The 27296-nt window shown below is 46.9% G+C and overlaps 1 protein-coding gene across 4 annotated transcripts in view; it reads right to left on the bottom strand.

The window, feature by feature from the left end:
- LOC135900638 (protein croquemort-like) overlaps positions 1-27296 on the bottom strand; it is a 204171-nt gene that overhangs the window by 120045 nt on the left and 56830 nt on the right. The window contains exon 1 of one of the 4 annotated variants that reach the window (XM_065430132.2): positions 503-1022. The exons of 2 other annotated variants lie outside the window; for them this stretch is intronic. In XM_065430132.2, the coding sequence (XP_065286204.1) occupies positions 503-679 (177 nt within the window). In that variant the 5' untranslated portion in view covers positions 680-1022. Of the gene's footprint in view, positions 1-502; positions 1023-27296 lie in introns of those variants that run through there. One more of the 4 variants, XM_065430131.2, reaches the window with a different exon arrangement.

The raw sequence follows: 27296 nt of genomic DNA on the forward strand, positions 1-27296 counted from the left end.
GACTCGCACACACCTCTCTACAGAACACGCTCATCGAAAAAAAAACAAAAACAAAACAAAAACAAGAATCAAAGCACGCGAACGAGCGATCAAATCCGGGTGTTGCTGGCGCGGCGCGGCCGCATGAGTGTTCCCGGAAGAAAGAAAGGACGCCGACGACGCGCGCGGGACGCTTTTCCAAGGAGAGAGGCATATATCCTCGCCTCTGGGCGACGATCACTCGCCAAGAGTCAAAAACCTCCCCGCCTGGATCGGCATGCAGTCCGGTAGGCGCAATGCGCCCGGGAGAACTTCGCCGCGCGCGTAACTATCCCAGGTAGCACGCATCTAGATGTCATTTCAGAGCGGGAGAAGGGAGCCAGACCCCACATGACAGTGGCAAAGTTACGCTTCCCCGCAAGGAAGGAATGAACCTATCGTCTTCCTCATCCATGCACCACTTTGCGTCGTCGCTGGCGTACGCTGGAATGAGAGAGGAAGCTTGACGGTAAGGGCAACTCACCAACTCCACTTGCGTCTTGAATATCGCAGGGAAGAAGACGTACGTGGCCAGGCCAGACAGCGCGAGGAACAGTCCGGCCAGGACACCGACGGCCGCCTTGACCAGCGCCATGTCCGGTCGCGACGCGCGCTGGCCGCAGCAACGCGTCGTCATCTTCTCGATCTCGGGCCCTGGCATCGCGAGCAGCGGCGGCTGACCTGCGTATTCACGCACACACGGAACCAACGCACTCGCGCGACAGCTACTACACACAGCACGGGACGGCTACGGAGACGGCTCTTGGTACGAAGCAAGGGGGGAGGGTGGACGGACGGAGTCCCGCGATCGAGCCCGAGGGGAACAGAAGGCAGCCGTCAGCGGCCCCGATCAAGGAAGAAGACGCGCACAACCAAGCCAACACCGCCAGCTGCTCGATCGCGCGCGCACGTTGTTCCCGCACGCTCGACAACGGGACGCTTCGCGTTGTGTGTCTCGCGCGCGCTCCCGCTCGCGGTGCCCCTCAGAAGGCAGAGGGGAGGAGGCGGCGCGCTGGGGACCACGTGGTGGGCGAGAGCGCAACGGCGGCGCGAGAGAGTGGTCACGTGGCAGGCCTTGTTGTTACCCGTGCAGCCGACTCCGTCGCCGGCCACTGCTGCTGCTGCTCAGCTGAACTTCGGCCCTCGGGGCTGAGTTTGCAGGAAGGCGCGGCGGCCTAGTGGAGAAGAAAAAGAAAACGGAAAACGCCTGAAAAAGGACTGCCGCCTCCGGGCTGTTCGCAGCGAGTGCGGGGAGGCACTGTTTCTCTTTCCTTGACCACGCTCGCAACCTAGAGGAGAGCCCGGAACCGTGGCTCCGTGGCTGAGCCTTGCTTTCTTCCCCGCCCGCCTGTTTCTTGTTTATTCATCTTGAGCGGAACAGAAGCACGTGAAAGGAGTGTCGGGTCCGCCTCAGATGAAAGAGGAAGAAAATAACGGTGCTCAGCGAGGTGCGACTGTTTTAGCGCGTTTAGAGCCAATGTTATGGTTAAAAAAAATAATAAGGTTATGAGATTTTACGTGCCGAAACCACAATCTCATTATGAGGCACGCCCTAGGGGAGGGAGGGGGTCTCCCGGATTAATTTGCACCACATGGGGTTCTTTAACGTGCATCAAAATTTAAGTACACGGGTGTTTTCGCATTTCGCCCCCATCTAAAGTATTGGTACAACTTGCTTAGCGCTTGACGTTTTTGTCAGCCGAAGAAATTTGGAGTAAGGTTGTTGGTTGTTGGCTAGTTGTAAACAAAAGTACGCAGTGCAAAAAAAAATAATAAAATGAAGTCAGTTGAGCGTCGGCTTAGCGGATTATGCGTGATGCACGGGCCGATTGAGAAAGTAGCTCGTTGATCACGTCGCACATTTTACTGAACTGCCCTTGGTTATTCTTTTTTTTTTTTACGACAGAGTCATTTCTTTGCGACTTTCCGAAGCTTGACACAGTATCTTCAACGTTCATCTCGTCACAGTAAATTATTGCAGATTGGGGAAAAAAAGTATAAAACCGAAGGCCGTGGGCATCGTAACTATTTCTCTTTCCAGTGAACGCATGAACTGGCTCGCGGTCACGGAAAAAAGCATGGAGGGAGGAAAGTGTAGGAGAGGCGCCGGCCGACACGTGTTGGAGAAAGTGTGGCGGAAGTCACTTGCTGTTTTTCGCAAAGCAGCACTGGGACTAGTACCTCAAACATCAACGTTGCCATAGCAACCGCGCTCCTGAAGCTGTCGCTGCTGCTCTAGGCCACTGAAAAGTGAGGAGGAGGAATAAGCTTTATTTTAGGACAGCACATTGGAGACCTAGGCCTCTCTACTTAGATGGCGGCCTACCAAGATGACGCCCTTGGGCCCTGGCGGCATCTTCGGCCTGCTACATTGCCTTAAGTTGGTCTTCCGGTGCACAGCTGAGCAACGTGGTCTCCCGTACTGTTCTCTGGTCTTGCGTATTTTATTCTGTGTGGGTGTCCGAGGACAAGCCCAAACCATGTGTTGTAGGTCCGCCCTTTCTTGACAGAACCTACATCGATCCGTGTAAAGGTCCGGGTAGTAGCGATGGTAGGTCACCGGGTTCAGGTACGCAACTGTTTGTAAGAGGCACCATGCCGTCGCTAGCGAGGAGTGTGCCGGGGGCGGGGAAATGGGCCTTTAACAATTTATAGCGATTGGTGATCTCGTTAAGGATCATCCGTCATCCGGTCTCTCTTCGTTCTCAGTATTTGCATGTCACCTGCTCGGCTCGTCAGTTCTCGAGCCAAGTTGTGCGCTATTTCGTTACCGGGAAGGAAGGAGTGTGCGGGTGCCCATATAAGGTTCGTTAAAATTACCAGCGTTTCCGTCGACATTCTTCCTTTGGCATAGTTCTTGGCGGCTGCCTTGGAGTCGCTGACTACGATATTAGCCTCCGTGGAGGCTATTGCCAGTGCTAAGGCAGCCACCTCCGCAACCTCCGCCTTTTCTGTTCTTACAGTGCCACTAACTCTGGGGTCACCCTCTATAGACTCGCAGCAACTATCGACATACTCTGTCCATTTGCGTACTCCGCCGCGTCCACATAGACCACGTCCCTGGCACTACGGAATCTTTTGTGGTGAGCTCTCGCTCCTGCGATTCTTCTATCTTGGTGAAATTCCGGGTGCATGCTTTTTTGGCCCGCGTATTTCTCGCAGCGCATTATGTTCGCGATACAAGCTGACTTTGGAGCGTGGTGTGCAAGCTTGACCGCTGTGTTTTGCGTCTGTATGTGCGAGTGCCAACTGGCAACAGAGACACTCAAGCAATCGCGGCGCGAGTCCACGGCATCTTTTTCAGCGTGCCACGGAAAAACACAGAAGCGTGGCTGCTTCACTAAAACTGTTACAGAAGTTGTGTAGGCTTTGTTCTGACGCGCAACGGCAGCACGCCCTTCTGGAGGTTTGTAGTAATGCAAGTTAAAAGCTTCCGCCTATCTGCTCCCGCGAGCTGATTGGAGGCGCAGAGAGAGATGGCACACCAACATGGCTGCATTTCCGGCTTCAAAAACATGACGTCAGAGCCTCACCTATTTTGTTTCTTCCCTCCATGGAAAAAAAGATAGAAAGTAACAGGAATGATACATAGGGACACGGAAAAGTTACAACAAATGTGGTCCTACCTTTGATGGCTTCTAACATCTACCATTTAAACTAATTCTTCTTCTTCTTTTCCTCCTCCTTCTTCTTCTTCTTCTTCTTCTTTGAGTTTATAGAACGAAACCAGTGACCTTAATCGCCCCTTCTTTATATATTCTTGCTTTATGCGACAACATTCATCCTCTCTCCTCAGTGCCGTACTTCACTGCTAAGCCCATTATTTACTTCAATTATGTTTCGTTTCTCCAGCCATATATGGAAACCGTCCACCAGGCTAAAGACTGCACTCAGGCTTATGTAACTCCTATGTATGCTGACCGACAAGTAGTGCAAGTAAGCGTACCTGTGCTATGCGTCATAATAGACAGTTTTACTATAGCGTAAAACGCTCGCGTTAGCGTTAACGTGACGCGCAACGCTAAGATAGGCTTCATCGCGCACCACAGACTAGTCTTTTAGAACAGCGGGACGGAGCCAAACGCTAATGCAAACATGTACGGCACCCGTATCGACGTCTGCCCGAATGGATTCAAGGCGAACGCCTCCTTCACGAGGTCCATGTCTTTTTCGCTCGTAAAGCGCACACGCATCGTGTTCACAGCACCGACCACACTCCAATGAGAATTAATTCCTGCATAAAAAAATTCAATGCATAGTGACAGCTAATAGGTATCCTTGACGCACACCGATCGATCTCTTATCGGAATATCGCGTTATAATAAACGGATTCCTTGATTTACTTCATCTTCCTCGATTCATCAATTCGATATGTGGGCCACTAATTTGTGTGTCCATTTTTAGCCACTCCTGCAGAATGGGTATGGGCCACTGTGACACACGCGTTATGCGAACTACTCAAATGTAGCTGGATATGTGTGATCGTACGTCTCTGTGCCCACCCACCTTTCATCGCCATCCTTCCCTCGGCAACTCCCCACATATCGCGTTCGTCCTTGCGACATGACTACGTATACGTCTCAGACTGTACTACATCTACCTGGTTTGGGGGTTAGCATATTTAGCGTAGCTAGCGAACGGGTTAGCAATGAACAGGAAAAAATTGCAAGAGATTAAGGTTGTGAGCTACGTATTGAATAAGTTTGAACGTTGCACGGGATTACAAAGGTTGAAAGTAAGGACAATTGTACGCATAGTCATTGGTTTTATAACGTTTATTTAACCGCTTTACTAACTTTACGTAGATTACAACATCGTTGAATCTGCATAATATCTTCATTACGCGAAAACAAGAAACAGGGGAAAGCGGAAAGGGCTGCAGCCAATGGCAGCGTGAGATGGCCAGTTAGTGACGCAAACATTTTCAGCTGTACTTTTAATGCATAAACGCAAATCTCCTGCGCAGTCTAACGCGTAATACGGAATAAATCAACGCTAAGAGATAAAGCCGACCTTGACGCATGCCGGCGTTGATTAAAATACTAACTGCCTTCTTGCGTCGCAGTTTTTCTCGTGCTCCTGTTTCACTTGGGCTAACATTATATAAATCGCTCGAAAGATCAAAACATATAGTATGCCTTATAAATCTCAGATCCACATGAAACGCACCTAGCATATTTCCTCGAAAGCATTCAAAATTACTCCGTACGTTTCAATATTTCCACACTGCAAGAGTTTCTGCCATGAAAGTTCAACTCAACCTACACCTACCAGAATTGTCATTTAGAAGGCAGGTGGCCCGTCCATGTCTTTTCCATAAGATATATTTCACAAACCCTTAGCTGGAACAAGGGCTGTTCATCCCAGTTTATTGCATCTCCTCACGCACACGTGGCCCACCAGTTTAAAGTGCACGTGCCGAACTGCCGTACTAACATTTATTTAATATCGTTCCATGCCGACGACAGCCGCCGAATGGAACCACCTTCCCGCCTCCGTCGTCAACGATCCTGACCCCAAAACTTTCCAAGCAACAATCTCTAGTATTGGATAACGGAACCCACCCACACCTGTCTGTAACGTCAATGTGCATTGAGAGTATTTTAAACAAACAAACAAACAAACAAACAAACAAACAAATAAAACGCGCCGAGGATTATAAGTAGTAATAAAGGTGTTTTATAGAAGTTAGAAAGGAAGACGTTTTATGAAAGTGTCCACCTAGCGGACATGTCCATTTCGTCTGCTTCTAAAGTGCTGATTGGCTGGCAGCGTCTGTCTCATTCTGACGCGCACCCCAGCCCAGCCAATCAGAACGTCAGCAGCAGACGAAATGGAGATGTCCACTAGGTGGACACTTACAGAAGACTCTCCTCCCCACCCTCCTGCTGGTCGATTTGTTAGCCCGTCTCTCCACCACCAGAGTGTAAGACCGGAATTCAGGTGTAAAAAAATAAACCAAACGGGAAATGTCATATTCACGTTAGGTTTTAATCGCTTTGTATTTATAAAATACGACCCTGTAGTCGGTGTTCGGTCGCTCATTTGCCACTGTGACATTCTAGACGCGCCCTGACATGGGCGTAACGCCTTTACATAACTGTCTGACTCTCCTGAGCCGAATAAATACTACTACCACCACCACCAATATTTTTCGGTTGATATTGTTACGTGTGGAAAGACACAAGGAAGGAAAAAGTGGAGAAGGAAGGCAGGGAGGTTAACCAGTTTCGCTTAACCGGTTTGCTACCCTACACATGGGAGCGGGATGGGGGAGATGAAAGATGGGAGGAGAGAGAGAGAGAGAGAGAGAGAGCACATAACACAGCGAACACATCGTCAGTTACAGTCCGTCACTCTTGCGCAGTACGCGATATCACTGTCACAGCCGCTTGTCCAAGCCCGTATCCTTCATAAACCGAAGTAGTCCCTTCGTCGCCTTCAGCTGCGATGTCTTCTGTCGGCGATGTGTGAAAATGGTTGCAACTGACAATGGTCTATTGTCCAGGTGCGCTAGAACAGATGCCATGGACTGTCTCTGAACATTATATTCAGGACAGTCGCACAGAATGTGTTCCAGCGTCTCCTCGCAAAGACAGGCACCGCAGAGAGCGTTATCGGCCATTCCGATGCGAAACGAGTAGGATTTCGTGAAGGCCACCCCTAGCCATAAGCGCTAAAGCAGGGTGGCCTCACTTCGGCGGAGTCCAGTTGGCAAACAGAGACGCATCAATGAGGGCAGGTCGTGTTGATGATTGCTGCGGTTGGTCTGGCTGCTTGGCACCATAGAGAGAGCGTGATCTCCCGTGCAAGCACTTGAAGTCTGCTGGCTGCGTCGGACCGCGAATGTGGTATGGCCTCTTCCTGTGTGTCTTCAAGAGCTGTCCGAGCGGCTTTATCAGCGTCTTCATTTCCTATGACGCCGCAGTGACTTGGCAGCCACTGAAACGTCACGTGATGTCCTTTCTCATGTGATGTATGAAGCAGGCATCGAATATCGAGCACGAGCTGTTCGAATGGCCCGCGACGCAGAGCTGATAGCACAGATTGGAGGGCTGCCTTTGAGTCACTGAAAATTGACCATTGTCGAGGTGGTTCCCGATTGACGAAACTAAGAGCAGCGCGAAGAGCAGCTAGTTCCGCAGATGTAGATGTCGTTGGGTGGTCAGTCCTAAAGCTGATGGTAATACCTCTTGCTGGGACGACCACAGCACCGGACGAACACTGGATGTTTGTGGAACCATCTGTATAAATATGTGCACTCTCCGCGTACCTCTCGTGCAGAAGAAGCAAAGACAGTTGTTTGAGCACAGGCGACGACAGCTCAGACTTTTTCCCGATTCCTGGTACGCTGAGATGGACTGTGGGGCTGACAAGGCACCAAGGGGGTATCGGTGGCTTAGATGGAGCGGTGAAGCCCGAGGGAAGTTTGTCGTTGTACTTGACGATAGTTTTCGAGAATGATGCTTGGTGCCTGTCTGAAGGTAGTGTTGCAAGGTGGTGATAGGGGGCACGTGCAAAATGTCTGATATGCGTTCTCAGGGCTTCCACCGTGATGTGAGTTTGCATTGGATGGTCCCGAGCAATCGCAATAGTTGCCTCAGTTGACGTGCATCTGGGCAAACCAAGACAAACTCTGAGTGCTTGAGCTTGTGCTGCCTGCAGAACACGAATATTTGTCTTGCAGGTGTTGGTCAGTACAGGTAGACTGTATCTTAAGAAACCGAGAAAGAGAGCTCTGTAGAGTCTCAGCATTGCGTCTACTGACATCCCCCACGTCTTTCCTGTCAAGTATTTAAACAACTGGGAGGTTGCTGTCAGGCGCCGTTTCATGTAGGCCACGTGTGGGCTCCAACTGAGGTCTCGGTCGATAATTACGCCAAGAAATCTGTGGGTTCTGACATAGGAAATGGTCCGCCCATTGATTGAGATGACATAAGGCGTCATTGGTTTGCGAGTAAATGCTACTAGGGCGCATTTTTCTGGCGATATGCTCAGACCTTGTTCACACAAGTAGCTCGCTGTCAAAGCAGCCGCTCTTTGAAGCCGTGCACGTACCTGAGGACGTGTGACTGCCGAAGTCCGGACACAGATGTCATCTGCGTATATTGAAATTTTGGTGGTAGTTGGCAAGTGTTCAGCAAGCCCAATAAGAGCGAGGTTGAATAGCGTCGGGCTAAGAGCACCGCCTTGAGGAACGCCCCTGCTGGTATAGCGTCGCGTAGTTGGGCCATCGTCGGTTAACACATAGAATGATCTTGCAGAAAGGTAACTTGCGATCCACAAAAATACTCGACCACCTAGGCCAACCGTCACAAGAGCGTCGAGAATTGCCTCATGTAATACGTTATCGTATGCCCCTTTCACATCTAAGAATAAAGCTGGGCCGCTATTTTGTAGCGATGCTTTATGCCTTATTCTATGCTGTTCTTATCATCCACCACACACGGCCGCCTGATCGCGTTGATAATGCGGGCAGACCGTCGCTCTGACCAGTGGCCAAGTGCGAAAAGCTTGAAAAAGCATAGAATAGGAAAAGGCATCGCTACAAAATACCGGCCCTGCAGATAAACGTTTACGGGACCTTTCGTGCTGGACATATGAAACGAGATCAACTACATTGTCGATGGAAGAGCGGTCACGTCGGAAACCAGCCATGGAATTCAGATAAATCTTGTAGTATTCAAGGTACCATTCCAGGCGGCCAAGGATCATCCGTTCCATTATCTTTCCTACACAGCTGGCCAACGCTATCGGGCGGTAAGAGGCGAGCTCTAGCGGGGATTTGCCCTGCTTCAAGATTGGCACCAGGCGGCTCACTTTCCATTCGTCAGGAACATTTCCCTCCTGCCATGAGGTGTTGTAGAGACTCAAAAGTGCTATCCGTGCGGATTCTCCGAGATAGCACAAGGCTCGGTATGATATACCATCTGGGCCCGGAGATGATGAGCGCCTGCAGAGAGCTAGTGCTGCCTCGAGCTCCTCCATTGAGAAAGGAAGGTCCATGCGGCAATCACGGGAACGGGGGACGTCATCTCGGGCTGGAGGGTCTAGACGTGTCGCTTGGTCTGCCATCCGCGCACAAAAGTCTTCTGCGACATCGACGTCTTGCCGCCCTTGGAAAAGCGCGAGCGCCTTGAAGGGAAAACGCTGTTCCGGAAGGCAACGCAGACCTTGCACCGTTTTCCAAATATGAGATAGCGGCTTGCGGGGGTCGAGTGTCTTGCAAAACGTTGCCCAACGTTCAGACGCTAATCCATCCATTCGACGCTGAATCTTCTTTTGTATCCTCCTGGCTGCCCTAAGGTCATGGATTGATTTCGTACGCCGATATCGACGTTCCGCCCGGCGACGAAGTGCGCGAAGTCGCTCTAATTCTGTCGGAGTCGTTCCGCGTGTAAGAGATCGTCAGCATGCGAGTGGCGTTTCGCATCGTATTTTTAATTGTTTGTTCTAACCCAGAGGGTAGGCCCTCGCTGCAGGCATCTTCCATATCAGATTTGAACTTGGCCCATTGAATCGTCCGAATGGTATTCCGTGGGCCAGATCTAGACGACAAGCCTTTGATGTTCAGATAGGTGGGAATGTGATCACTCCCATGTGTCTCAATATCTGGAAACCACTCCACACATCTGGCGAGAGAGTCGGAGACGAAAGCAAGGTCGAGGCAGCTGCCGTATGACACGCCTCGAAGAAAGGTGGGGCTACCATCGTTCAAGAGAGTAAGGCCATAGTTGTATGCGATGTTTGATAATCTTCGTCCTTTTGCATTTGTCTTTGTACTTCCCCATGCTGGATGGTGTGCACTGAAATCTCCAATGATGATCCATGGGGTGGGGCAAACACTCAAGATATCCGCTAATCTTCTAGTGTCTAAATTGCTGGAAGGCGATATATACACGCCTATGAGAGTAAACAAGAGTTTGTTCTTTTTAACTGTGATGCAAATGTACTGATTGTCGTCGTGGGGCGCAATTGGAAATGGAATTGTGGAATTGTGGAATTGGAATTGGAATTGTGGAAAGACACAGATGAAAGAGGCTATATACAGGCTATTTACACTGGAGCCAGACCACCAGACCGACACTCGCTCGCGCCAAGGGCACCGACCCACTTCGTCGTCGTTCTCGCCGCGGCCTGTCCATTGAGCATCGCTCAATGATATCGTAATAATATCATAACAAACCTAGTAACGGACCTCCTCTGTGGTGGCTCAAACTAGGCGGCAGTATAGTTCATGTGCATACTAAAAAGTGCGTGGTATAACATAAACCAGCGCGACATTTCTACTAACATCGGAGAGCTCACTGTGCGGATAACTTACGAAGTCGTCCAAGCGACATCTCAAACGGCGTTATCAGTTACAAATTAAGTCTTAACAGTAAACTGTATATCATAATCCAGTTTAATACCTTATTTAAAGCCCCCCAAAAGGTGCACCTTTCCTGTTGATGGAATATGTTTCACTGGCAATTCGACTGGGACCATACGAATATTTTACCTTTATGTTAAGAGCATTCAGCTTTTATTTCTGATTTTAAAAAATTGGACTGCGTCACCGGCATTCACAATAAATTAGGAAAGCATAAGAAATTTTCTCAGTGTCATATACGTTCGAGAACAAAAAGTGTGTTAGCGACCCTTTTTGTGAAAGTGGATTCTTGTCCGACATTTAACCTCAATTTTCGAGGGCGTTCTCACACATCCCACCTTCCTCGTCCCTGTGCGACGCGTCCTCACTTGTTTGGGTGTAAGCAGCGAACTTATTGCATCGTGTTGTCGGGGTCACATCACAAACGACAAATACATCAGAAACAATCAATTAGTTCTGCCAAGAGTAGACAAGTGGACTTCCATGTGCATAAATAAATGCTTTCTTTCTTTATGTAGAAAAAATTGAAGGTATGCTTCTTTAGGACCGGTTATCGTGACATACCAATTAGCTACTTAAGCTAGAATAATGAAGAGAAAAAAAAGCAAAGAAACAATCTGAACACGCACTAGACACACAAATATGTTACAAGCACACAAACAGTGTCACTATATACGCGGTCGTTTGCGTAGCTTATCTCTCACTGTACCGCTCGCAGGTGCAAGGTGACAATTGTGCAAAAAAAAAGCGATACAAAACAGAGAGAGAGAGAAAGGAGGGAGCGAAAGAACGGCTCTTCTCGCAGGTGCAAGGTGACAATTGTGCAAAAAAAAAAGCGATACAAAACAGAGAGAGAGAGAAAGGAGGGAGCGAAAGAACGGCTCTTCTCGCATGGTGAATGGTAAATGCGTGGTAAGGATCTCCGGCAACTTGCATTCTGTTGCAAAAGGGGATAAATGAACACCTGCTTCTGGTTTTTAACGCTTCCTGGAAAATCTGCAACTGTAGCTTCCACTTCACTGTCGCGGCGCTCTCATACATTGTATATTTGCGCTGTTATTTTCGAGAGCGACAGTCTCTTAAAACATCCAGCTATGTGAGCGTTCAGGTGTTATCCGCCCGGGATCCTGGAAATACAAGTGAGCAAGCAGTGAGACGTGCGCGAACATTGGAAATTTCGAAAACGAATAGAATAGTCGTTGCTATTTGATTCCTCTTCGTTTTCTTCGTTTCGAGAATTCAGTACTCGATGGTGTTCGTTTTTTTTTTCCTTCGAGTATAAGAGATAACGAAAGTTATAGCAATATATAGAGGGAGACAGCAAGATGGAAGTGGCGACGTTTCCGAATCTGACAGAGGGAGCGGCGGTCGCAGCGAAAAGGCACCACTTGCCGAACGAGGGCTTGTGTACATTTGCCGAATAAGTATCAGTCAGTCAATTAGGATGTACCGCACCTTTAGGCAGCTACGAATTTGTTCAAACAGTTTAGGCAAAGCAATTTATTAGTTGGGCGTTCTCATCGTGTTTGCCTCCATTCGAGTACATTGCACTTTGCTCCAACAAGTTCCGGTGAACTGCTGTTCCTTCGCTTCGCGGCCGTCATCGTTACGTTAATCTTGGCAGAACTGTCACAAAACGAGACGACAAGTAAGGAGTATTAGACCGCAGGACAGGTGTCGCTAACGACTTAATTCTCTGAATTGGCGCGGTGCGACACTTCTGTAATGTGTCTGTCGTCTTGTTTGGTGCCACTTCTAGCAAGACGAACCTGCATTAATCAGGACGTTAACGGATCCTATACTCAAGCGTCGTTGTTATGGTGTGCCATAACAACGAGTCATTAACAACGAGTGATGAAAATACGCCCTGTTCTTTCTTTCTTTCTTTCTTTCTTTCATTCATTCATTCATTCATTCATTCATTCATTCATTCATTCATTCATTCATTTTTCACCCAGTGAAGTTCACGCAGCCTTTATGTTTCGTTTCGTTCAGAAATGAGAAATCATTCGATATTCGATTTGCGATGTTTGAAAGTAATGCTCAGCGGCAAATGGCGTTCTGCCGCTAAGCGCGAAGGTGCGGGTCCGATACCCGGCCGCGGTGCGGTTGCATCTCTTGATGGAAGCGAAATGCGAGAAACGCTCGCGAACTTTAACTCTGTGTCACCTTAAAAGCCACTCGTTCGGCCGAAATTAATCCCGCTCCAATATATGCAGCGTTACGCTATTCGGTGTTCCACTATGCAGCGTCGCTCGTCGCTCGTGCGCTCCTTTGGAAACCCCCCAAAATTCGATTTTGACATTCGAAAGTAGTTTTTCCCTATTCGATTCGGAAAGGAAATTCGTCATTCGAACACGTCTGCGTGAAGTGTGCATTATGCGAACAACGCACGAATTTTCTTTCACGTCTCTGCGCAGCATTGTTTGGCTTAAATATTTTGACATGGTTGGTACTGAATTTTGTGCATAAAAGAAACAAAACGTTCTCGATTGTTTATTTTATTTATTGATTGTGTGATTGATTGAGTGATCGATCTCTAATGAACAGCAATTGTCTTTCCGTCAGTTTTTTACTAAATGCAATAACGTTCTTCCCCGCTGTAACGAACCTCTAAGCTATCTAGTCACATCCTTCGTCGGAATTCATTATCTTAAGATCATCCCGAAAGTTAAAAAAAATGGCCCTCATGAAATGCTAAGTAATTTCGATAAAAGCTATACGGAGAATGTTGCAGTAATTAAGTGACCCTGGTTTTCCGCAAACAGCGTGCATCATTTCGCCCAGGGGACGACCTGGAAAAAGGCGAAACTGTAATATTCATTCGCAAATGGGGAGATACAGCAACGGCTTCGAATTAGATATTCACTTTACTCACTAGAACATCATGTTGAATCGCTAAAGCACTGTAATGCGCATTACTGTCTTTCTTGAAGGCGAAGACCTGCTATCCACTAACCTGCAGCTTGGCTTCTCAACAGACACCCAGTTAACAAAGGTTCTTTATGACTGCGCTTAGCGTTGATTGCCAACAGACTCAAAGAGACGGAATTTTACTCGATTCGTCGATAGGATTCGATTGCCTAAGCCACGTGAAGCTAGGAAACAAATATCCACCTGTACCAAGGTCTATTTAAAAGATAGATCGCAGATCTTTTTATTAGTCAAACTGACCTACTTTTACTATCATAGTTTAATGCAGGGCCTGTTTGAACATGGACGAGTGCTGCTTTTTACCACGTATTTAGCCGGTTTTCACCATGAGCGCAAACCAACTTTGCCAATCTTTCAGCCTTGCTGCTGTTACTAGATTTCAGTAAAGCGGTTGATTGTGTATATCATAATAAACTAATTACGAAAATTGCGGCTGCGATTGGAAATGGCAAGAATATTTTCTTTTATCTCACCAGTCGCAACTTGTCGTCATCAAGAACATATACCATCTGGCTTTGTGCCCGTTACTTCAGGAATCCGACAGTGCTCAGTACTAGGACACCACTGTGTTCTTATAATCAGTTATGTACATTAAGAATACCATCGATTGCAATATTCAACATTTCTTACATTACTGCATAATCTACAAAGAAACAAGTAATTACGAAGACCGGGCTGCTGTATTCAACATAACTTAATAGTGCGATAAGTGGCAAATGTTCCTTATTACATAAAGTACGGTTTACTTTACAGTAACGATAAAAAAGTACCCTTCATATTATTTTTCAATACTTTTTCTTAATTTACTCTGGGATTTCCGTGGCTTCATCGTATGCTTTCTTCGTACGGTCATAAAAAAAGTCGAGCCCCGTCGTTCCCTTTATTCTTCACGGTGATTTTTACACCGTACCGGCGACGTGACAAACTGCACATCTACAAATCCAGCATCAACTGGAGTTGTAAGTTTTAGAACCGACACGCTGACACTGCCAATTCGAATCGACACTGCCTCGCTCGGACTTTAAAAGAAGCTTCTTAAAAGGCGATAGCAGAGGCAAGCGCGTAAAGAAAAAACGCTAGCGTTAAACCCCTCGACGAGCGTCATTCTGGCATTAAAAAGAAAAGACAACGAACTGTAGGCGTCGCACCGTCAAAAACACAAGCCAAACACTACCCGAGGTTTGTTTTTACTTTTCTTTTTTTTTCTTTTCCATTTTTCTTTTTCGCAGCTCCAGGGGCAGTCACGTGGTACGGAAGACTCGCAGTGCACAACCTCACAGTTCCGGACGGCGCTCGAAGTGCGCGGAATCAAAAACAAAGACCGCGCGCCGTCGGCAGTGCGGTTCCGGTCGCAGCTGTGCTTCGCGCAACCAAGTGGTGGCGCGTGTCGTTAACCGCAAAGCACTGGCAGAGATCGCCGTTTCGTTGGCACGGGGTTCAAGAACCCCTCGCAATATCTGCGACGATCTCTTCCCCTCCACCTTGGGTATGACGTAAGCGCCTGCCCGCTGCTGCTGCCTGTCTGCCTGTCTGTCTGAAGCCGCGTCGATTGTAGTCGGAAAAAAGCCTTGTTTCGAATGGAGAGGACGAGTGGAGGAGAGAAGGCGACGCGCCTATGACTCGCTCCGCCGCGAAACCAGAGATCCGGCTCTCTGCGAAACCGGAGAAATAGTGATCGGTTGAAGAAGGAGGGAAAAAAAGAAAAGATAAAGACAAAGGGTGAAATGCTATACACCGTTGACGGTGCGGAACTTGTACCCAAAGGAGCGTAGAAGAAGAAATGCTCTTCCGTCGGAGCAAATTTAACAAAACGACATGCTGTGTAAGCCCGCGGGCTCTCCTGGATTCCCTCAATTCGATGTGCTGCGAGCTGCAGTACATACGAGGCGTCCCCCCTTCACCCCCTTTCCCCGGACTCGCTCCATTGCAAGAGCTGTCCCGTCCGAGCACGCCCGGGCACCTTGCTCTGGGTGCACCTAAAAGGGACCCCGGGTGGTCGAAATTAATTTGGGGCCCTGCACTACATGGTCTTCCCTCACGGGGTCATAGTCAAACTGTTCGGTTTCGGGACGTTAATAGCCGCAGTTTAATTTCGAGAACGCTACGCGATCGCTGCCCTATATAGTACGCCCGTCAACGAAGCAACGTTTCCGCTGTCATGCATGAATATCGTCGTGTCATACCGCACACTGTAAAATAATTTACACCCTGAAACATGAAAAAGGATGTACATGTGTCTATAACTCACACCCACCGGGTGTGCGTTATATGGATAACACCATAAGGGTGTGAGTTATAGACACATTTACAACCTTTTTCACCTTTCAGGGTGTAAATTATATTAGAGTGCAGTCAGCGCTACTGCGTCGTCGTCCTCGTGCCTTTGTAACCGCTTTCTTAAAGTCTGTGTCTCTTGCGCGGGCCGCGTCTGATCCACAGCGCGACTCAGGAGCGAACTCGTGTACGACCGGGCCGTTTCCTACAGCTCGTGTAAATGCCACTCGAAGTAAAAGCATTACGAACAAATTGTGTGCTTTCTGTTCGGGGTAGCTCGCATCATTCGGTGTAGGGCGCTTGTTTGCAAAGCGGTTGGAAAGCACTGCATAATCGGTGTAACGTGGTCCTTTAAGTCAATCAATTTACTGACAAGCTTCACTCTGTAACGCTCCCGGACAACTTGTCGTCGGCAAGGGGAGAATGTGTGCGTGCGAGTTCTGCAGATTATGTCCGAGAAATATTTATCTGATAGCAAACATGCCGTACAAAACTTTTTATTTATTTATTTATTTATTTATTTATTTATTTATTTATTTATTTATTTATTTAATAATTTATTTACCATCAAGGTACGTGCATTATAAATTAAACTACGATAGACCATATAGGGGAGGGTAACAAACAAGAGGTTAGAACACACAACGAAGGACGCAGTAGTGAAAGCAGGAATGCAAAATCAATGGTCTACAGTAAAACAAAGACGCATTTAGGGATAAATACATTAATGAAACAAAAACATGCAATAATAGTGAATACGAACGCGTTGTTTTCAATGTTCGCAGACGTAACTTCCCGAAGCGCCACGAAAGACGTGCTGAAGAGACCTGTTTGCTTAGCATTTATAGAGCAAACTCGTTTAACGCGCGCGCGAAAAAAATAAAAAAAAGAAAGAAATCTAGGCACTCCAACTTCTTTTGCATTTCGACAGTATCGCACTTAGGCTCCTTATAAGCCAGCGGGAATCGAAACCTCTGCTCCAGTGCTTAGCACAGAGATGCCATACAGCGGACGAGTAGCTGCCTCGCTGCTGGGGTAGGCGCCAAAAATGTTCGAGCTGCAAGCGTCAATGCACGGCGCTTGCGACGATGGCAGAAGATGACCGGAGATTATATGAAAGAAACCCTGGCAAAAAAAAAAAGAACGCGCGTAAGCGGTTAAAAAGCGAAGAGAGACATATAACGCAGCCAAATCAAGTGAGCATAAAAAAAAATGTGTGTTTAGCGAACACAGACCGGCCTTCGAAAGTGATAAAATAAAGAAAAGGGTCAGTGTGCGAGCGCATCAGCATATTAACTCGCTATTCAGTGAGCGAGCTGGTAAACAAGCGGACGCTCGATGGTGGAAAATGTGAGGTTGCTCGAGGCCTACAAAAAACGGCGTGTATACAACTCCGGTGCCGGGTGGGATGGACTCCGATAGATGCGATTACGGAAGATAAGGAAGCAGGGCCCCCCATCCTGACAACATTCTTCCCGACACATACGCCTCAGCGTGCACCGGGTTGCACCGAATGACCTGGCCGAGCATCCGACGACCCCGTAAGTCAAGGGCGCACCCCCGCGGGCACCGGTTTTCGAGTATGCCCTCCCGCGACCTATCAACTTCAGATATCGTTTAACGATCGATTCTGGACCGGAGAGCGAAGAGAACGAGAGGGGATAGGAGGGCGGGTGTCTCGAGGAGGTGCCTAGCTATACGTTGCCATCTCGATCGCTTTTGGTATCCAGGTCGGGCGAAACACTTATTTTCGCAGCCAGGATATATACCGCGAATCGTCGATACAGAGGCCAATCTCCGTCGGATGCGAGCCTCTGACCGCTGCTAGCCAGGTCCTGTTTGTCACGTTTCAATGACCGGGTGGCATTCAAGTATCCTCTTTGTTGCTTTGTGTTGCTGCCTTCGACATACCGTCGCTATACTTACAAGCTGAGTGGCATGCCACCTCGGTGTAACATTTATAGCTCTGATGGATGGTTGCTCTATATATACAATTTTCTCATTGACACTTTTCACCGAGAAGTTGATTAATTAATGCTAATTTTCTAATTAAGCATAATGCAAAAAATATATAAACTGCAAGCGACGGCAAACAACGTTACCTTGGTTCTGTCCGACAACGTGGCATGAGCATATATTTTTAAACTTTGGCTCACGTTACATGGGACACCCTGTATGTATAATACACGTGACCGAGCAGAAGCTCACGGCATCGTGCCCTCCGTATAGCGAGCTTATAGTTAGGCCGCCGGTGGTTGTGGTTCAGTGACGACGATGGTTATCAAAATCTGGCAGTGGGGTAAGAATAACGACGACGAGACATGCATGTACCAATATAATCGCAAATTAAGTGAGAACCTCAAAAATAAACAGAAAAAGAACACCTGCTATGCGTGATAACATTGGTGTGCACTTTGCGATCGCTGCCGTGTAGCCGATATCTAAGCACGCTGCGTGTCCTGAATCTACCTTTCGCAGCATGCATGGGGTGACTATCAGAAATGTAGGTGAATATGGAAACGAAACAGCGCATTTCAATCACTTTCGAGCCACTCTAGTATGATTTAATATGCTGATAGTATATATATATACATGCATGTCTGATGTATCACCCTTCAGCGTGCGAAGCATCTGTCGAAAGGATAACATTTCCTGTCTGCATGAAGCACTCGTACTCCCCTATTTTCTTTTTTTTTATTACGGATCTTCGCATACGCAGCAAAAGAAGTCAGTTTTACACGCACATAACCGCGTGCTTCATTTTGCCAGCATGTTGACAGAAAGCCTGCTCAGTAGCAGAAGCAGTAGTAAACAATTTGGAAGACGCTTAAGCTTCGCCTTTAAGAGTGGAACGTGATAGAATTCAAAGATGCCTGACTGCTTCTTACGCTTATAGACAACTGCAGCTTATGTAACCGTAATGTTTACCGGTAAACGCTAGACCGGGCGGCGAACGCTACGCACAAAGGCGAGCTTTCTGGTAGAAACGCGGCTTCTTGCTTGGGTTGCGCAAGTGCGCAGGCGAGCGCCATCTGGATGGTGTTGTTGCAAGAAACCGCGCGCAGCATGCCGGCTCCATGGATGCTAGAAACGCTGGAAAAGGGGTTTATGTTTGAGTTTCCCCGTAACAGAATTACGTTTTCTGGTATATTCAAATTGCAATCCGACGCTATCGTGTCTGCAGGTTGTGTTTAGGCTGTACTTTATGATTTTTCTGACGCATCTTACTTTGGGGAGATCGATTAGTTCAGTAATTCCACTGCGCCACACGGAAGGCCTGCGTGGTTCTGGTCCGACATGTTTTATTTTCGCTATACGACGTCCGACGCTGACACAGTATCTTGTGCGACACGGGACCCCTAACGCTACCGCGTTACTGTCTGCATCCAAAGCGGAAGGACTCGCTCACTCGAATCGACACACCGACGCGCCGCGTGCGGTCGTTGATTCACACTTATTTCTTAACAGGAGATTCCCGGGGTCGACGTCATTTAGGGCCGCCGTGGTTGTGAGTCAGAGGCGCGCGCTCCTCGACGACACCGCCGCACTTTGGCTCTATAGTCTCGTGGCCGTACGTCGCTCATGCCACGCTTGTATCATATAGCTGCGTTTTTTTCCTTTCACGCCACTAAGAAAGAAATATTTTGCGTTTACCGCACTGCTTTGTTCTCGGTCAAATTTTTTGAGGCAGCAAGATCACATTTTATTGCTTACGTCATTCAATACAACAACTCACACTGTTGCACCTGCCTAGTACCATCATGTAACAATTCGTTTCACCCATAACGTGAACGGTTGACGCGATAACTGATGCTACAGTATAAATAGTGCACAGTAACCCTTAGACTGCCTCGTGCAGTGTTTGTTGAGGTAAATATTCTCAGCGTGCGAGCGAGCAATGTGTTTTCGAAAAGTAAAAGAAGTGCACGCAGAATCGTAGCCGTTCGTGGAAGTTGCGCCTCGCTGTGGTGAAGCAGGAGCACTCGGCTTTTCTTCGCATTCTTACCTATCCGAACTTAGCCACTGGTTTCAACTAAGACAACCCTTCAGATTCCAATTGCTTTTCTCAGATATCAATTTGGGCTACCCCTTTAATAGTCCTCGCGATATTCTCGAAGAAAGCGAAACGACGTAAGCGCCATCGAGAATGTGACGAGAAGCCGAGTGCTAGAAGAAGAATACTAATGCAGACAAAGCAGGCTCGCGCAATCACAGTCATTACATGCAGAAGAAGAGAAGCTAATTTAGGACCACCTCCACAACACTTCTTTTTGACACGCCGCCGTTTCATTATTCAACGGAAAAGATATTTAGAAGAACCCTCGCAAAAGTATGGCTTGACTTTGACTCTTCCTGTAATTCTTTCCTTTGGGGCTACCGTACTGGGTCGCAGCCACAGGAACGTTTGTGAAGCCCTTTGCATCTTTCTGCGTGAGATAAAAAGAATTGCGTGCTAGAATTCTTCCAAATACTTATTATGCTCACAAAATTCTTTTTAACCCGCCGTAGTTGCTCAGTGGCTATGGTGTTGGGCTGCTGAGCACGAGGTCGCGGGGTCGAATCCCGGCCACGGCGGCAGCATTTCGATGGGGGCGAAATGCGAAAACACCCGCGTACTTAGATTTAGGTGCACGCTAAAGAACCCCAGGTGGTCAAAATTTCCGGAGTCCCCCATGCGGCGTGCCTCATAATCAGAAAGTGGTGTTGGCACGTAAAACCCCATAGTTTAATTTTAAAATTCTTTTTACGTAACACTTAGATAATTGATTATTCATATCTGTAACAGTAGACACTTTAAATCCAATTTGAAAGATACGTATTTAATTTGACCCTTATTTATGGGGGAAAAAAGATAACTCTTTCTTCACCGCCCGATCCATGGCCCATCCCCCAGAGTGGGCTGGGCCATTTCACTAGGGAGAAAGAACTTGTGAAGGCGACGTGCTAGAACACGACGGATGCGTGCCCACCGGCTCCATCCAGTATACACAAATGTCGGGCGGGCGTTAGCCAATCATGGCAGTCGCTGACGTGATCGTGCTCTCCAGGATCAGTATTATCCGCTACTGTAGCAGCGGCAAAGTGGCTAAGAAGTAGAATCCTGGTGGAAGACTGCGAATGTGCTCACCTCTTGAGAACGTTAACGTATTATCGTGTCCAGACACGCCCTCTTGCAGGTACGTGACACCTGCACTGACAGTGCCCTGGCACCCGGGCGATCAGATTAAAGATCTGGAGAAAGGCTGGACTGAAGTCAGATGTACCTGAAAACTGCACCCGTTGGGTGACGGACAATAAGTTCGCAGAGACATTGCTGCAGTTCCCGCATGGTGTAGAGTGACAAGCTTGTATCTGACATTCTTTTACCCTCCCCCCCCCCTCCCCCCATATGCCTTGTGGCAAATCCTATACCGCGCGCGCGCATCGGCGAATTTTCGTGCACTGTGTGCAAGCGCTATGTAGCTGAATAAACCAAGGTTATGTTGTTTGCCGTCGCTTGGAGATACAAGAATTAATTTTTGCACTCCCCCTAATTAGATTATTAGTTTAGTTAATTAATGAACTTCTCGTTTATTATAATTAAATCAAATGTTTCAGTGAGAAAATTGTACAGCAACATGAGAAACTCCCGATACAGCTTCTGTTGCTCAATACGTGCTGCATAAAAGTGTTTTCCCTAGCGCGAAAGAAGCCCGCGAATACTCGCAAAATTGCCGCGCGACTCGCCGCTCGAGGCACTTTGAGTGTATTTGTTCCCAAATATTGCGGAGAAATACATTGGGGTTCCGGATACTTTTGTGCTTAAATGCATAAAACGACGTTTTGTTAAGAAAGTAACTGGAAAGCCAATGCATTTCAGCACTAAATTCGGGAATGAATATCTCGAAACTCGTATCGTCCTGAGAATTCGTTCCGACTAATCGATCCGCCTTGCGACCTTCACTACTAGAATTTGTAGATTCGAAAATGGGCCATAAGGGAATAAGTTAAAAACTTAATTAAATAATTTTTAATTAGTCGGTTATGCATTTCAGTTTTCCCTGTAAGTAATGTCCGCCTCTTCGAGTAGACCAGCTCATGAACGAGAATTGTGCTATTTGCCACAGGCAACCCTTAAGAAGTTTTGAACATGTTCGCTGAAACATCGTGCATAAGGATTGCAGTCGCTATTCAACCGACAAACAATCTCTGAAGATTGCACTGCATTTGTTCCGATGCTTAAGCTTGAAACTCCGACACATTATTGGCCTTCGGAGAATCATTGGTTACGCATTGCGCGTGAAAAAAAAAGTTATTGATATAATTTTGAAAACTGCAGGCATTTATGATACCTCATGAACAGTCTCAGGGTGCGTGCGGGTTGATGAATGTGCCCTTTTTGTGCTTGTGTCATTAATGCGCAAAGCATTGCTTTCTAGCACTGAGAGCGACGTGCTTCGGCCAGGCAAACACCTCCAGTTTTTCATTAAAAACAGCATCAGCATCATCATCTCTCTCTCTCTACTCGTACATAGCAGTTTTCACCCCCGGTATCTAAACTACAGGTTAAAAAAAAGAAACAATAAAAAGACCAGCGGTCATCCCACTAATGTAATGGCTATAGTGATACGACAGGTGCAACGTTATTGCAGAGCAGAATAACAATTAACATAGAATGAGCATCTAAAGCGAGTAAATAGTTTAACTAATATTAAGAGACAACAGATATGAGTTTAACATCTATGATGCCGTGCACATGTAGCAATGGCCTACTAAACTAGCGGCATGGGAACCATGGGTATAAAATTGTAGTCGGGGGTGTCAGAAGATTAGATATATTTGGTGTGATGGTATCAGGAAGCATGAGGCTAGATAACAGAATTATAATGGGAGCGGAACATGGGAAACAGAGACCATCTGAAAGGGGTTAGTGAGGCTGTCGGCTTAATTCTCTTATGACAAAATGACTTTCAAGGCTCCATGATTAGGCGAATTAAAAGCACTAAGAGTGATTCGCCCGAAACAAAGTGCACTTTGTTTCGTTTGCGGGATGACACTCAAGAAACGACGTCTCTTGCGCTTCTGATGTAATTCCGTTGTAGTTGCATAATAACTTTTTTTTTGCTGCACGTTTGAGCCACACCATTCTTTTCTCACATACCCAGTACGATCAAGCTACAGGACACATTCCTAGCTGCCTCCTCGTCAATAAGTCCGACCGTGCGCCTGCACAAAAGACATTAGTCAAAACGCTTCATTAGTGATTCTCAACGCGAAATTGTTTGAGCAGGCGCCTTGGCACCCCGTATAAATAATTTGCGAAGCCAGGGTTCTGCAGCTTCAGCCAGTGCGATATTGCCACACTGATCTTTCTTTTTTTCTCAATCCTTCCACACATACAGGTCAACTTCATTTGTAATCAAATTGAGTTCAGTTTCACCCGCATTCTTGCACATCAGTACCGAGCACACAATGATAGCTGTTTTCCCTGATCGACGATGCCCTCAGTGCAGGTAGCAACCGGCGCATTCACTGAAGCATAGCCAGAGCTACTTTGCATGCATCTATGATCAACTGATCGATTATTGTGACTGCGCAACCGCTCTCCGGAGAACGTTTAGTGAATGATAGTGTCATCATCAGGCCTATTTATGTCCGCTGCAGGGTACATATTCTCAGAAGGTCGCTTTCGGCGACGTCACTTTCAGTGCGCCCTTACTGGTTGGTTGAGCAAAACCAACCGACCTTGTGCTCGCGACCTTGTGCTCATCAGCCGAAAGCCATAGCACGATCACTAAGCTACCATGGCGGCTGTGGCAGGAGATTATCGTAGTCGCCCAGCAATAGATGACTATCACTTTACGAATCGCGACGCGCTTACAATTCTTACAATTCAGTTCTTACAATTCGTTCATTATCAGTTTCAGCTTATTATTCTTTCAGGATACATAGTTGGTTGTCAATAGCATACAGGCGAGGGTCCCAAAGTCAAACTACTGCAGCGGGACCCTCAGTTAACAAGAAGATTGGTACAATATGATTAATTAATACAGCAGTGCAAAATTATGCTGTATATAAGCAAATAAGAAGTGAACGAAGTGTAAACGCCCTATAGCGTCGTATAAGGATTTCGCCCTATCCGCGTGTTTCTTTTTTTTTTAGCTTGAACAGGTTAAAAAATCTATATATCGCCTGTGACAAATATCACTGTTCCACCACTTCATGTCGTTTTGTGGAAGAAATGGCAATAACCTGTATAGGAAACCGCCAAGTCTCAGTGGCTAATTAAAGAGAGTGACTAATGAACTTCTTATCTCTTACCTTCAGGACACATATTGCAATAGCGAAATTGAAGCAGAACTGTATTGAAGTAGGAGAGGATTAAACCGCGTGAAAGAAGGGGAGAAGTGAAAACGACAGACACATCGCTCACTATAGCAACCAGTGTTCATGGCGTGTCACCTGCCATATATATAGGAAAAGGAATCGGCGCAGATATTATAGAAACACCAATTCATCACCAGCCATTGTTGTCGGCACCAGCACCCGTCATGGTGGTTTATAGGCTATGGCGTTGCGCTGCTGAGCACGAGGTCGCGGGAACGAATCAAGGCCTCATTTCGATAGGGGCGAAATGCAAGAACGCCTATGTGTCATGCGCTGGGTGCAGGTCAAAGATACCCAAGCAGTCAAAATTAATTTGTAGTACCCAACTACGGCGTACCTCATAATCAGATCGTGGTTCTGACACGTAAGACTCTAAAATTTGGTTCATTGCAATTAATTGTCGGCACCAACCCCAACAACATGCACCGACTAGCCCAATTAGGCACACTCCTGCAGCTAACAGCTTCCCAAAAGCGTGCGTGAAGCAGTTGGCGGCGACTCTAACTAGAACGTCAATGCATACCTTATCGGATATTGATAATAGACATCTGGAAAGCGGCACTACAGTTTCAGGATTCCTGATAAACAGAGAAAGAGAGAGGAACCAAGCGGGGAAGACAGAAAGGTTAACCAAGGACGTTGCCCCATTGGCTGCTTTACACTTGACGAGGGCTACCTTACCGTTTGGGCTTGTGACTATTGGCGAACATTATTCGCTAACAGTCACAAGCGTTCGTAGACTGCAGTCGCCCTCAAGAAGTGCAGTACACATGACATGACTTCATTATACCGCTCAGTAATTCGATGTCGCAGTTGGAACATGTGCTCTAAAGCGTATAATTAAAACGTTAATTTGTCAATATTCTTAGTTAGCCGCCTGGACACTGAGGTTTGTTGGGCAAGTAGCGTCCGCCTCTATAGATAGATGATCCACCTATGATCATACCGAATCGCGCAATATGAAGCATGCGAGTAAAAAAAGAATTTTTTTTTGAAGTATTACCATAACAGCACTTAGTATAAGCGGTAAGTATGATCTCCGTTCGACTAAATATGCACCGGAGTCAAGAAAAGGCGAGTCAACAGCGGTTGACTTCGAAGAAAGACAAGTTATTCTTAGGCGCATTAGTGTACCATTTGGTTTGTTGTTTATAGATTGAGGTCAGGCAGGATCAAATCCCGGCCTCAGCGGCAGCATTTACACGGGGGCGAAATAAATGCAAGAACGCCCGTGTGCCGTGCATTGGGTGCAGCTCAAAGGTACCGAGGTGGTCAAAATTACCCCGCTACGACGTGCCTCATAATCAGAAGGTGGTTTTGGCACGTAAAACCCAAGAAGTTCTTTATTATTATTATTATTCTTATAGACTGCACAACCGTCGGGACTGGCCCACATTCTTATACTGCGCAAGCTCCTGGATCGGCCCATATTTTTCGTTGAGCAAAGCCACGCTCCCGCGGTTCCTGTTTTAGGCACGCGCTGTTTCAACGCGCTTACCTATAGGTTTCATTTCAGCTTGTTTTCACTAGTTATGCGTTATCAGTATACCCCGCGTGTTTGTTACGCTAACTTTCTTGGTGCGTCCTTCTCGTTCCAGGCTTCATTTTGACGCCTTTTTTTGTCATCCTGCGTGCGGTACAGGTCCTCAAATCGTATAACCTGACTAGACAAAACCGGCCAGATACCCACATCCAACGAATTCCACAACCTGCATAAGTTGTGCATGCCAATTTCATGGTTATGTATGATGTCTGTTTTGATTGCTCGCGTGCGTGGTCGCGTGCGTGGAGGATAAAAGAACATTGAGTTTATATTTACCTTCGTGTCTGAGTTATCTATGTTAATATTACTATTATGTGTTATGTCTGCTGTTTTTGTTCGCTCGCGTGCTGCGTTTTATACGCTAAGTTGAGTAATGCTTTCGTATTTTGTAAAATATGTTGTAAATGAATGAATGAATGAATGAATTCTCCGAAGAACACCTTGTTTTTTCGCACGGCCGTATGTTTAATGGAAGGTCCACCGCTTGCCAAGGCGGGCAAGTCGTCACATGCACGATGATCCTGACAGCGTAGGTCAGCTGCTCAGTTGTGGGAGGCCACTCCTTGCAACTGCTGACCTCCTTGTTTAAAGTTCAGAGTCCCGTTTTGAACTGATATATACTTGACGGCGATATCAGCAGCAACGGAACTGCTAAAAGTAGACAAAAAAGACGCTGATTTCGTGACTGAGAGCGGCGTAGCCCATTGACAGGCGTTGATTTAAATGCATCTATATATGCTCGCCTTCACGGTTTTCTTGTCTTATTCGGGAGCCTATGTGTCTTGGGAGAAGAAATAGTTTTATGTATTCGCAAAGCCTTCAACCTCGAAGCTGCGGAAGCGGTAGGTAAGCGGTACAGTCGTCCTGTGACTTGATGGTTTCTACCGATGAACTTTTGCTTCCAGTGTTACCTTCGAACGTTTGAATGAAATGTGCCACTGAAACCATCCTGACCACTTCCTTTTAACGCGCAGGCGATGTTTCTCTGTATGCTGCCTCCAAGCGTTTCCTTACGAGCTATTTTCTCTATAGCCGCTTCCTCTGTTATGGGCAAGATTTCCACTTCCTTTAGGGGTCTCCGAATATTCGCGATATCTTGTTCGAATCGAATGCGGTCGTTCGCTTGGAACTAACGTATATGCGATCCGAAAATCCTGTATTACATTTATTTGCATATGCGGCCCGACTGAAGAGCGGTGACTTGGACAAGTTGGTTAAGGTCCATGATTAGCGGCAGCGCAAAGGAGAAGGACGAAGCGAGAGCACAAACATGGCTCTGAACTGGCAACTGGAAGTTTACTTTAAAAAGAAAGAAAAAAAAAACGTAAACATAAGTAGACAGTGCGCATGTCACATGATTTGCAACCAAAACGTCATCAGCGAGAAGTCACTGAAGCGATTTCAGCACGTTATTTTTCAAAAAAAAAGAAGTAATGCAAGTAGTGAATATCAGCTGACCACTATGAGTTTTCTTCGTTAAAACGGCATGGTCAGAAATATTACGCTCTTCCATCAATATTTCTTTCTGAGCGAAGTATCCGTTACATGATGCACTGTTACTAAGGAAGGCTGAACAATTCTTGTGTGAGCTTGTGGAGAAAATAATTTTGTTATATTCAGCATAGATCGAACAAGGGATATATATGTCTCATACTGGAGCCAACATTACGGCGAAGGGCCTCGTCTTCGTCAAGTGTCCCTGCCCAAATGTTGTCTTCAGCATGAGACATCCCTTGTTCGACCGCTACACTGACGTCTTCCATATCTATCCTGTAAACCTCTACCTTG

This window comes from Dermacentor albipictus, chromosome 3 (genome assembly GCF_038994185.2).
Source record: "Dermacentor albipictus isolate Rhodes 1998 colony chromosome 3, USDA_Dalb.pri_finalv2, whole genome shotgun sequence".
Lineage (NCBI taxonomy): Eukaryota > Metazoa > Arthropoda > Arachnida > Ixodida > Ixodidae > Dermacentor > Dermacentor albipictus.